Consider the following 12,340-nt stretch of genomic DNA (forward strand, 5'->3'; position numbering starts at 1 on the left):
ACAGACTTATTTGAAGTCTTATCGCCCATCTCTGGACTATACTCTAGGGAATTTTTAGATACCCATACACTTATTCTACCAATAGACAAGACACACAATGCCGCATTTCCATGAGTCATCTTCGAGCGCCTCGGACGCAGATCCCGAGTTCGACCCCCAAGGGGCCCATCAGCGCATCGTCAGCGATGATGAGTACGCCGCCTCTTCGTCCGCTGAGCTGCCCCTGAGCCAGCAACTAGAGCCAATCGCAGTTGTTGGAATGGGTGAGATTTTCCACGCGCCCTGGTCGAGACTAAGTCCCCGCTGACACATACGAAACAGGATGCCGCCTTCCCGGCGATGTCAGCTCTCCATCTGACTTCTGGAAGTTGATGATGGACAAGCGCAGTGGCCAGACTCCCAAAGTCCCCCCGTCTAGGTTCAATATCGACGCCCATTTTCATGCAGACAATGACCGCCCTGGAAGCTTTGGTGTCCTTGGAGGCTACTTCCTCAACGAGACTCTGCAAGAGTTTGATCCGGCTTTCTTCGGCATCACCCCAGTCGAGGCCACATGGATGGGTTAGTTTCGTCCCAGTCGTTGTAAATAATACTGGTGATTTTCGATAGCTCACTGACGATAAACATCGCCAGATCCACAGCAGAGGAAGCTGCTGGAGGTAGTCTACGAAGCCTTCGAGTCAGCAGGCCTGACCCTGGACCAGCTCTCCGGATCGGATACGGCTTGTTTCATGGCCACCTTTACGGCAGACTTCCAGCAAATGTCCTTCAAGGAGCCCTCGTTCCGCCATAGCCTCGCAGCCACCGGCGTAGATCCCGGCTTGTTGAGCAACAGAGTCAGCCACGTCTTCAACCTCCGCGGTCCCAGTATCGTTGTCAACACGGCTTGTTCATCGTCCGTCTACGCCCTGCACAATGCGTGCAACGCCCTGCGGACGCACGAGTGTTCCGCCGCTGTGGTTGGCGGCAGCAATCTCATTTTGACGGTCGACCAGCACATGAATACCGCCAAGCTAGGCGTGCTCTCGCCGACGTCGACGTGCCACACTTTTAATAGCTACGCGAACGGGTACGGACGTGCTGAAGGTGTCGGGGCGATTTACCTGAAGCGACTGAGCGATGCCATCAGGGACGGCGACCCTATCCGCGGCGTTATTCGCTCCAGCGCCACGAACAATAACGGAAAGGCCCCTGCCGTGGGCATCACCTATCCCGGTTTTGACGGGCAGAGGAACGTTATGCGACATGCGTACAAGCGTGGTGGTTTGGATCCTATGCTCACAGGATACTTTGAGTGCCACGGAACGGGGACGGCGATTGGAGATCCGCTGGAAGTTCACGCCGTCTCTGATGTTATGAACGGTACTCGGACTGAGGCTGATGGGCCGCTGCATATCGGCGCGGTAAAGACCAATATTGGGCACAGCGAGGCGGCCAGCGGGTTGTCTGCCGTCATCAAAGCCATCCTGATAGTGGAGAGGGGAATCATCCCTCCTACGCGAGGAGTGACTGAACTCAATCCAAAGATTGATTGGAAAGGTTGGCAGGTCAATGTCCCCACGGATCCTACGCCCTTTCCAAAGCGCTTGGCGGTTACCAGAGTCAGTGTCAACTCTTTTGGGTAAGTTCGCATGCCTGACTTGGTGGTCATCAAGTATGTAGCGATGAAGTCTTACTCACTTTGAACCAGATACGGCGGCACAAATGCGCATACCATAGTTGAGAGCCCCAAATCCTTACTGGTTTCACCCCAAAGCTACAAGTATTCGATGCCTGGAACCACAACGAAAGGCAAGTTGGCGCGTGGGGCGGTGAACCGCAACAGACCATACCTATTGGTCTTCTCTGCTCATGAAGCGGGTGCACTCAAGAGAAATCTTGCGGCTCTTGGCAAGGTCGCTGCAGAATACAGCCTGCTCGACCTATCCCACACGCTCGCCAACCACCGTACACGCTTCCAGAGCAAAGGAATGGTAGTCACGACGCCGGCTACCCTTCACGGAACCTTCGTCAGTGGCACTCCCGACCTTGTTCTCGCAGACAAGAAGGAGACAGCCCGTACGCTCGGCTTCGCCTTCACCGGCCAGGGCGCGCAGTGGGCTCGTATGGGTTCCCAGTTGATGACGTATTACCCGACCTTCCTCATGTCAATCCGACGTATGGACATGGTGCTGGAAGACCTTGACGACGCCCCTTCTTGGACTCTGGAAGAGGCTCTCCTCGAGGACCCGGCCGTCTCTCGAGTTAGCCAAGCTGAGTTTTCTCAGCCGCTATGCACCGCCATTCAAGTCGCCCTGGTCCAGCTCCTTCGTCTGTGGGGTATCAAGCCTTCGGTGACTCTTGGCCACTCGTCTGGCGAGATTGGAGCTGCCTTCGCAGCCGGTTACCTGTCCGAGTCGGAAGCCATATTGATGGCGTACTACCGCGGGCAAGTCGTGAAGGATATCGACTCGGCTGGCGCCATGATGGCCGTTGGCCTCGGCGCAGAGGCTGTGGCGCCGTATCTCGAGGCGTACCAGCCTGAGGTTGTGATTGCTTGTCACAACTCGCCGTCTGGCGTCACTTTGAGTGGTAATGTCGATGCCTTGAAGATGATTGAAGGAACCTTGCAGGCAGAGGGTGTATTTGCCCGGCTAGTCAAGACAAACGGCAAGGCATATCACTCACGTCACATGTTACCAGCCGTCGAGAAGTACGAGCACCTCATCCGCAAAGCCAGGCAGACCAGCCTTACCCGGCTTGTGTCTGAAAAGGCAAAGATGGTGTCATCGGTCACCAACTCTGTGCTGCCCGAGGACGCAGTGCTTGACGAGAAGTATTGGAGTGCCAACCTCGTCAGTCCAGTCCTCTTCAATCAGGCAGTGCAGACAGCCCTCACGAACAAGGACCTTCCCGCCATCGACATCTTGATTGAGATTGGACCTCACTCGGCTCTTTCAGGACCCATTCGACAGATCAAGACTGAGCTGAAGGCCGAAAAACTGCAGTACCTGCCGACTCTCATACGCGGCTCACGATGCGCCGAGCAGGTCCTCAAGCTGGCTGGCGAGCTGTTCCTGCGCAACTACCCCCTTGATCTCGCAACAGTAACGGCTATTGAGGAGGTGTACCCGTCGGGCAAGATCATTCCACGAAAGGGTAACCTCATTGTGGACTTGCCGCCTTATCAATGGGACAAGACGAAGAAGTTCTGGGCCGAGTCACGCGAGAGCAGAGAGCACCGCTCTCCACGCTTCCCGCGACACGACATCCTGGGCCAGTTGACGGTCGGCGGGTCCTTGGCTGAGCCAACGTGGCGCAACATCTTGCGCATCAAGGATCTCCCCTGGCTCCAGGACCACTCGCTCGGAGGGGAGGCCGTCTTCCCCGCTGCCGGGTATCTTTCCATGGCCATGGAAGCCGTAACTCAGATCAACGAGATGTCCGAGAGTCAGGTCAGCGTCGACTCTTACGTGTTCCGGGATGTCGCCATTCAGCAGGCTTTGGTGACTCCTGACGACGATAACGGCATCGAGGTCCTCCTGAACATGCGCCCCTCGAAGCTCGGCAGCGACGAAGCTGGCAAGAAGTGGTGGGACTTCAACGTCTCATCCGTGTCGTCAGAAGGGCACCGTAAGAATCACATGGCGGGAAGCATCAGCATCAACACGGACCGGCGCAGAGCCGTCGCAAAACAGGTGCCCAACCTGCCGCAGCGTGCCTCTGGCAAACTCTGGAATCAGGCCTTGAAGCAGGTCGGCTTCAACTACGGCCCGACGTTCCAAGATATGGACAACATCACATTTGACGGGACCACGTACTGCGCACACGCCACGACGAACATAAAGACCGCCGTGATGAAGAACGAGTCACGCCACGTTCTTCACCCAGCCATCCTCGACTCGTGTCTACAGCTCATGATTGTCGCCATCTGGGCTGGCCGCGCTGGCGCGATGCGGTTTGGTGCTGTGCCTGTCCGCGCCGAAGAGATTGTCATCTGGAAGCCCAGGGCTGCGCAGTCGGCTGAGGGTGCCAGCGCCACTGCCTTCTCCTGGATCGACCCGCGCGGTCAAAGGCTCTTCAATGCCCACAACCAACTTGTGGCAGCGGATGGGCAGGTTTTGATGGAGATCCGGAGCATGCGCTGTACCGCGTACGAAGCTGCAATTCCGCAGCGACTGGAAGCACCGGTGCATCCGCAGCCGTACTCACAGATCGTCTCCAAGCCGGATGTCTCATGGCTGCGTGGTGCTCAGAAGGATCTAGACGTTGTCGATTTTGTCGAGCTTGCCGAATTCAAGACGCCCGGTCTGAAGGTGCTTACCACGGACACAACTATCGCGGCTTCTCTGATGGACCGGCTTCCCGGTCTATATTTGACAGTCCTCGCCAATGGCTCCGGCGGAGACGAGGTCGAATCAAAGTTGAGCCAGTTCAAGACAGTTTCCTTCGAGAAGCTGGAATGGAACGCGAACTCGGCGGCTGAGTCTTTGGGAAAGATGCAGCACGCGTTTGACCTCATCATCGCCCCTGACACCTCCCGCGAAACGCTACCTCTTGTTTCCGAGCTCCTAAACGACGGTGGAAAAGCCATCTTGGGAGGTTACCAGCCCGTCACTGATCAAGATCTGAAAGTTTCCGGCTTCTCGGGCTCTGATATTTCCTTGAAGAACGCTGCCATTGTTACGTCGAGGATCAAGGAGACCCAAAATTTCGCATTGGCGCCTATTCAAATCTTGTACCATGCTCCTTTGACAGAACAAGTCACTCTGCTGCAGACGAATCTTGAGAGACTGGGCTACAAAGTTGAGACCTCCAAGCTGGGAGATCCTCGTCCCCTAGGCCCCAACGTCATCATGCTGGCGGATCTGGAACGACCGCTGGTGAGCGAGGTGTCGGAAGCAGAGTTCATCCATCTCCAAAAGACCCTGAGCGAGGCCTCTAACGTTTTATGGGTATCCAGTGGTGGTCTGTCCGATGACAGCGTGGTGCCCGAGTTCGCAATGACCCGCGGGCTCTTACGGTCGCTACGGTCTGAGCGTGCTTCCCTGAAAGCAACCATAGTCGACTTTGCCCCCAGCGATATTGTTTCTGAGAATTTCGTGTCTACGGTTGCTTCCCTGGCGATCGGGCTGTTTGAGAACGAAATGCAGCTGGAGACCGAGTACCTTGCTCGCAATGGCCAATTTTTCATCAGCCGCCTGGTCTCATCAGACAGGATCAATCAGATACATGGACATGTCAGCGGAGAGACACAACCACTGCCTTTTGCTCCTGAAGCCAGACTAGGAGGCAGGGTTGAGTCTGGCAGAGTGGTGTTCGAAGTCGACCATCTCGACTCGGAGGCGCTCCAGCCACATGAGATTGAGTTCCGTTCCCTGGCGACGGGTCTGAATAGCGAAGATCAGGCCGTGGTAGCGGGCGCCTCTTTCGAGACCGATTTTAGCCACGAAGCTTCCGGTACGGTTACTCAGGTTGGAGCCGCTGTGACAAAGGTATCTGTCGGTGATCATGTTGTTGCCTTCAGTTCGGACAAGTTTTCCAACTATCAGCGTGTGCAAGACCACTTGGTGCAGAAGCTCGATGATTCGGAATCCTTCACAACCATGGCCAGTCTTCCTATGCATTACGGCGCCGCTCTGTATGGACTTCAGAACTTGGCAAGGCTTCAGGCTGGAGAGTCAGTCTTGGTTCTTCCTGGATCTGGACAACTTGGAGCAGCCGCCATCAAGATCGCACAGGCTCTAGGCGGTTTTCCGTACGTTGCTGTGCGCGACTCAACCGAGGCTGAGAACGTAGCGTCGACGTTCGCCCTGCCAAGCGAGCAGATACTTCTCGACTACTCTCCCCAACTGCTATTTGACAACGAGATCGATGTGGTCTTCTCAGGCAGCTCGACCGAGCCAACGGCGGCACGAGAGGCATGGAGGAATCTGCCAGCTTTCGCTCGATTCGTGAGCTGCGGCACTGACGTACCGACCTCGTTCATCGACGCTGTCCCGACAACTCGAGGAGCGATCTTCCTTTCCATCAATCCGGTGGGGCTCTTCAAGAAGCCTCGCATACTAGGCCAGCTCCTCGAGCAGATCGTCGCACTCTTCCGCCAGGGCTCGATCTCTGCTCCGCCGCTGGCCATCCGCAACATTGCCGAGCTCAACGAGAGTGTTGCCACCTTCTCAGACTCCCTCTGCGGCCCCAAGACTGTCGTCACACACGAAGCAGGAGAGGGCGTGGTGGATGTAGTACGAACCCGGCCGCATTTGCGACTACACCCGGACGCGACGTATCTTCTCGTTGGATGTCTCGGAGGTCTCGGACGTAGCCTCACATCGTGGATGATGAAGCGTGGAGCGCGTAACTTTGCCTTCTTGTCGCGATCTGGCACCGACTCTGAGCAGGCTGCCATCTTGGTCGGCGATTTGAAAGCTCGAGGCGCCAGCGTGCTGGTTTTCAGGGGCGATGCTGCGGTCAAGGAAGACGTGGAGAAAGCAGTGGCCTCGATTCCGGTGGGCCGACCTATTCGTGGTATTGTGAATGCCGCAATGGTCTTACGAGTAAGTCAATGTTCTCTTTTGTTCTAAACGAAATCCCTAGGCTTTCTCGAAAACCACCTTTGACAATGCTGATATGGTTGCAGGATGGTCTATTCCAGAACATGTCATACGAAAACTGGACAACTTCTGTTCGGCCAAAGGTTCTTGGCAGTAAGAACCTTCACGAAGTGACTGCAGATCTGCCTCTCGACTTCTTCCTCATGACGAGCTCTGTCTCTGGCATTCTAGGAACGCCAGCCCAGTCTAATTACGCCGCAGCCAACTCCTACATGGATGCGCTGGCCCGTCTACGCCGGTCTCAAGGCAAACCTGCCTGCGCCGTGATCCTCCCCATGGTTCTCGGCGTCGGCGTCGTAGCTCAAAACCTCGAGCTCGAAGACTCTCTCAAGCGCAAGGGCATGTACGGCATCGACGAGGAGGCACTTCTGGATTCCTTCGAGGTCGCCATTCTCGAGCAGCAACAACAACAGAGCGCGGCATTTGACCACCTCGTCATTGGCCTCGACCCTGCGGAGCTATACAAGACAAGTCGCGAGGCTGTGGGCGAGGTGGACGCATTCTGGGCCGCTGACCCGCGTTTCTCGGCCCTCGTGCACGCCATGCAGGCGTGCGGCGGCGGCAGCCAGGGAGCCGGCGGCGACGATGCCGGCTCCATCTTGACGCGGGTCAATGTCGCTGGGGAGGAGTCGCCGGCCAAGGCGGCCGGGCTGGTGCGCGACCATTTTGTTGCCAAGCTGGCGCGCGTGCTGCTGGTGGACGAGGCGGAGTTTGGGGACGAGGAGAGCGGGCGATCCATTGCGAGCTATGGGATCGATAGCATGATTGGCGCCGAGCTTCGGAACTGGATTTTCAAGGAGCTGGCGCTTGATATTGCTTTCCAGCAGCTTTTGAGCCCTTCACTTACGATTTCCAAGTTTGCGGAGCTGGTTTGTGTTACTCAGGGGATTCTCGTTGAGTAAAGTAAGAGACGACGTGTCTTCAGCGTAGTAGCGACAAAGGAATTCGCGTGGTTGTTTGCAGGACACCTTTCTTTGGTTACTATTAGTATACGAGACATGAGCAGATTCACTTGGGATGGCAGGAGAGAGTTTTTCAATATGTTCAGAAGACCTGCTTTCTCAGATCATAGAACTTGAGCAGCGAGACGTTCATGGGACACGAGTACTTCGATCTAGATTTTTCCTTCTCCTCTCTCTAGTACACGAAAGTTTTTGCAGATTTCTCTACTTTAGCACACTTCTACCCTCCTTTTCTTTCGCTTTATTGGATATTTGATAAACCGCTCGGTCAATTCCAAAACGTATCGGCAGAGTGAAATCCTGATTCTTCACAACGCCAATGAGTCGAACCCATTCTTTTCATCCCACTCCTGGAGTTTCGCCTCAACGTGAGATACACACTGGTGCCAATGCCCACCAGACTCCTCGATATGGTCCAAAGCCGCAAAAAGTAACCTCGACGAAGCCACGACTCCATTCACAGTCTCGCGGCTCCCACCCTGCACGAGTTCTCGATACAACGCTTTGAGGGCCATGGTCAGAGGCCAAGCAATAAAGATAGCCTGCAGCATAATGATGTCGCTGTCAGCCTTCCACGGCGACGGTAAGTTGAGCCGCACCGCGCTGGAGATCTGAAACGCGGCCGCCGTGGCACGTCGCTGGCTCTCGGTCGTCATGAGCGGCGGCAACCCTTGCTCCTCGCTCTGCGTGATGGCTGACTCGTGGGAGAAGATTTCGGTGGCGCGGAGGTTGAGGTACAGGCTGAAAGCCACCGGGTCTTCGCGGATGGACGTGGCGTTGAGATGCCGTTTGAGCATGCTGAAGAGCTCGTCAGTGGTCTTGACTAGGGCGCAGTAGCCGTCCCAGAATCCGGGTGTGGCGCGTTGTTGCCCGTGGTCGAAGCAGCGTAGGGCTAGGTCTACCATTAGGACGCAGCCTGCATAGGATGAGATTTCTTGCCCGTGATCGGTTTGTATGTTTGACAGCAATGGCATGTTGAGTGGTACCAGATCAGATCGAAGTAGCCCTGGTGAAGGCAGGTGGATTCGAAAGTTCTTGGATGAATATCTGTCAATGCATGTTACAGTTTGATTCGGGAACGTTCATACCTTCACGTCGCCCAACTGGCATTGCCACCCAGTCCGTGTCTTCACATAGCTCTGCAAGATATATAGCCCCCAAAAGGTCCGCCGTCGCTCCTCCAAGAGGACCGGATCATCAGTGGGCGGCAGACATGAAAGAGGCCCGCTTGGGCTGCTGTCATCCTGGGACTGGTCATCATCGTCACTCTCGTCCATTCGATGTAGTCTCAAAAGCCTACAAAGCATGGCCGCGCGCCCTAGAGTAAGCCAGCTTCTTTCTAGTTTCCGATCCATAGCCTCGAAGCGGCCGATGAACAGCAAAGCCTGCAGAAAGTTGATATCGTTCAGGCCGCCGTCTCGCTCGCACTTCTCCGCATAGTTGCGTGCCAGAGTGTAGCAAGTAGACTGTCGGTTTGGGTCTTTGGGAGAGTGCGCGCAGCCGGCGAGGGCCACCGCGTACACCAAAGCGCTTACCGCGGGGCCGCTGCCGCCCGTCGAGTCTGACAAGAACCGATCTCTGTTGAGGAAGGGAAATGAATAGTAGATGGATTCGAAGTAGTGATTGTGTAGGATGCTCAGTTCTGCTGGAGAGATATCTTCTTCCGGGCCGTTATGAGGCAACGATTGCGGTGAAAGACGGTTAAGGATGAGGTTGTCTAGTGGTTCGAGCGCCGCCAGCGGCTGGTTTGTCCAATCGAATGTCATACTGGTGTCTTCTCCTTCGGTAAAGGAGGTGAAGAGATCAATGTCGAGCAGAGATGAGCCATTCGTTGGCAGATCGATGACGGCGCTCATCTTCCTGGATTTGTCCATATTCATCGGGGTGCTGGTGACCGATGACCCCGGAGCCGGTAATATCTGTGTATGCGAAGCAGTCACCGCCGGCAGTTGATACTGTGAGCTTCGTCGCGAGCTCGTATTTGGCGTGATCGGATCCGGCGTCTCTGGCCACCGTGATGAGATGGCTTGCTCCCCAACATCTGACCGCGATTGCGGTCGCACCATGGAAGGCGCCCTCGGCGTGTTATTGAGGGCGAGCTGAGCCTCAGTCTTGGCGAGACGCTCTTGGAGCTGCTGCAACTGTTCATCGCGTGTGCGACGCTGATGAGCTTGGTTATAGCTGCATGGTTGGTTGAGACGATCGCAGCGTCTTCACATTGAGGCAAGATGGGCGCGAAGAGTCAGCCTTACGGTCTCATACTTGGTATAGGCGCGAGGCTGTTTGCACTGAGATACATGCTGCCGGGGTCGTAAAACACACCTGCATTTTGGCAGACCTCGATCGCACCGGACTTTGCGTTCTCTGGAAAGTTGCGCGGTTAGCGTTATCGTGTTGAGTAATCCTTATTCAGGAGAACCGGCAGCTTACCTGCAAATCTCACACGCATGATGCGCCGTAAAGGGGCTCCCGCCTGAAGATGGTCTCATTGTGTTGGGCGAGTTTGTCGTTTGCAAGGGACCTGCCGCGGTCGTCGGGTGGTCAGGCGAACTCTCCTTCATCCGACTCAAGATCTGGGTGCTCTCGGGTTGATATCCATGAGGCGATGTAGTATGGGGTAAATAAGCTTGAGTTATTCTCGGCTGATGATGCGACGGCACGCCTGCGCCGCAGATGTGCCTCCCTGTAATTATCTGAGCCACGTTATGGCCACGAGAAAGATCGGGGATAAGGACCTCCAATGTCGGCGGGGTGACCTAGTCTGTTCAGTGTGCCATCTGTCTACCGGGGTTTCACAGACTGATCGCCGATCTCGCCCCTTGTTGTATGGGTTACAATTACTCCTGCCCCGGCCCTTATAAAGATATTGGGGTAACCCAGTGATGTGCAAAACCCACTTAGTTCAATTACCCCTTTCAGCCTGTCTGTCCTTAGCAGAGACGCAGAAGCTTATTGTATAGGTCGAAGGATCGGTTGGCTACATACCCTTGGATATATGAACGCCAAGTCTGCGTGACCAAACTTGAACCAAAAATGATATTTCCACATGTACCCATCCACTGGCAGTAGTTCAGAGGCAGATCATCATCCACTTTCCGGGTTTCCGCGGCGATATTCTGCAGTACTTCTTTCCTTTTGTCGGATGCCCACTTTTGTCATGTTAGAGCCAGCATCTCTCATTGTTGGGTTATCTAGGCAGATCCTTGAGTGAAGACGACCGTCGAATTAAGGCTGCATACTCGTAACACTGCTTCAGGCTTGGGTGCAGATATCTCGTTGGGGGGGGGGGGCTTGACAGAGATAAAGCAGTCAACAGCCACTCTGGCGTCGCCAATGGGAGTTTCGCCCGGGGTTTGAATCGTATTCTGTCTTGTAAGGTGATTTACCGCGGGCACGCCAAGACATGACTGCAGGACAGGCTACAGGACACCCGCATATCTGACATGCCTACTTGAGCCGAACCAATGCGTCTAGATACCAGAGTATCATGGCATGGTCTAACACAGTGCAACTATTGATAAAGATGCATGCCAGACTCGGGTCCTTCTCGCCAGATATCGCCAGTCTGGGTATATGCTCGAGCACGCACGACTGAACCTAGCCGCGGCCCGCCGCGGGCCGCGTAAGCGTGCTTGCATTAGTAGTGACTGACGAGCATCCGAATCCTGCTCCGATTTAAACAAGGAAAATAAAAATTATGACTCCCCAAGGAACATGAATGCACTTCAAAGTGACGCAATGGCGGGGCCCCGTGGCAGACGGGGAAGAAGACCGGGGAGAAGCAGTCCATGAAACACCACTTCTGGGCCGCTTGCCAATTTGCGACAGATCACTCTAATCACAGCCGAGGCGATTGTTACCTCACGCAAGATTTTGATTTGACTACTATTTTGGCGAGTCAAATGTAACCCGCACCTTTATCTCGTCTGGTTAACGTGGCTTGCCGGGTAATGGCACTTGCCTTATCAAAAAGCCGCATTGGCAGTGAGCAGGGGTACTTATTCAGCCTTTGGATGGCGTCTTCCACGAGGGATCGTATTGCACCATCCACGGGCAGGGGTCACTAAGAATTGGCCTATGACCCGGATAGCTACATTATCTTGCACATGTATGACTTAAGCCCTCGGGGTAATACTATTGTGGCAACGGCGGCTCTTATTAATGTGAAGTGTAATCATGTTTTTTGGCGGACTGTTAAACTGGGTAAGCGTTGGCTGGTAGAAGAAGACCCAGCTCCGTAGAAGACTCAGGCGGTGGTGCCAACGCATGTGAAATTTCTCCCGGGTTGAGTTAAAAATCCTTTTTGGTGACTCCAATCAGCGCATGAGTGGACTCGTCACGAAGGTGCACGTGGCGTTTCTGTTGGCAAGATGATCGAAAAGAAACCAAGCACTAGAGGTACGTAAAAGATGAAGATATACTATTGAGCCTCAGAAACAGCGTGGATGGCTCTGTATTAAGTCTCAGGAGTCAGCTTGGAAGAATATCACCTAAAATTGGTAATCCAGATCACTTGCGTACGTATGAGACCCGTGACAGACCGCAGAATCACAAAGCTGACACTAGAAGAGAGCTTGATAATTATATGAACAAAGTTAATATGATACATCATGTGCGATCAGTGTAAATAGTGAATGGAATGACAATTGGATTAGCACGAGGTCAGAATATATGTCAAGCTTGGTTTCAACGCAGGTCTCATGGCTTTTCCGTGGTTTCAATGAATCATTAGCTTTAGAAGACGCCCAGATAAGCTTTTTGGTACCTTCACATGATGACATCCTATCC

General features: G+C 54.5%; 2 protein-coding genes across 2 annotated transcripts; one reads left to right on the forward strand and one right to left on the reverse strand.

Annotated features, from left to right (window-relative positions):
• Positions 1–97: 97 nt before the first annotated feature.
• Positions 98–7,492, forward strand: CORC01_07590 (uncharacterized protein; the record flags this gene model as incomplete). The annotated part of the gene is made up of 5 exons (XM_022619226.1): positions 98–263; positions 322–561; positions 634–1,621; positions 1,691–6,533; positions 6,617–7,492. 5 exons carry the CDS (start codon positions 98–100, stop codon positions 7,490–7,492), a joined length of 7,113 nt encoding a protein of 2,370 aa, XP_022474305.1.
• A 368-nt stretch (positions 7,493–7,860) lies between these two features.
• CORC01_07591 (uncharacterized protein) lies at positions 7,861–10,001 on the reverse strand (the record flags this gene model as incomplete). The annotated part of the gene is made up of 4 exons (XM_022619227.1): positions 7,861–8,586; positions 8,641–9,733; positions 9,805–9,916; positions 9,983–10,001. The coding sequence occupies 4 exons, from the start codon at positions 9,999–10,001 to the stop codon at positions 7,861–7,863; spliced, it is 1,950 nt and encodes a 649-aa protein (XP_022474306.1).
• Between the last annotated feature and the right edge of the window lie 2,339 nt (positions 10,002–12,340).

This window comes from Colletotrichum orchidophilum (assembly GCF_001831195.1).
Source record: "Colletotrichum orchidophilum strain IMI 309357 chromosome Unknown Scaffold_61.1, whole genome shotgun sequence".
Classification (NCBI taxonomy): domain Eukaryota; kingdom Fungi; phylum Ascomycota; class Sordariomycetes; order Glomerellales; family Glomerellaceae; genus Colletotrichum; species Colletotrichum orchidophilum.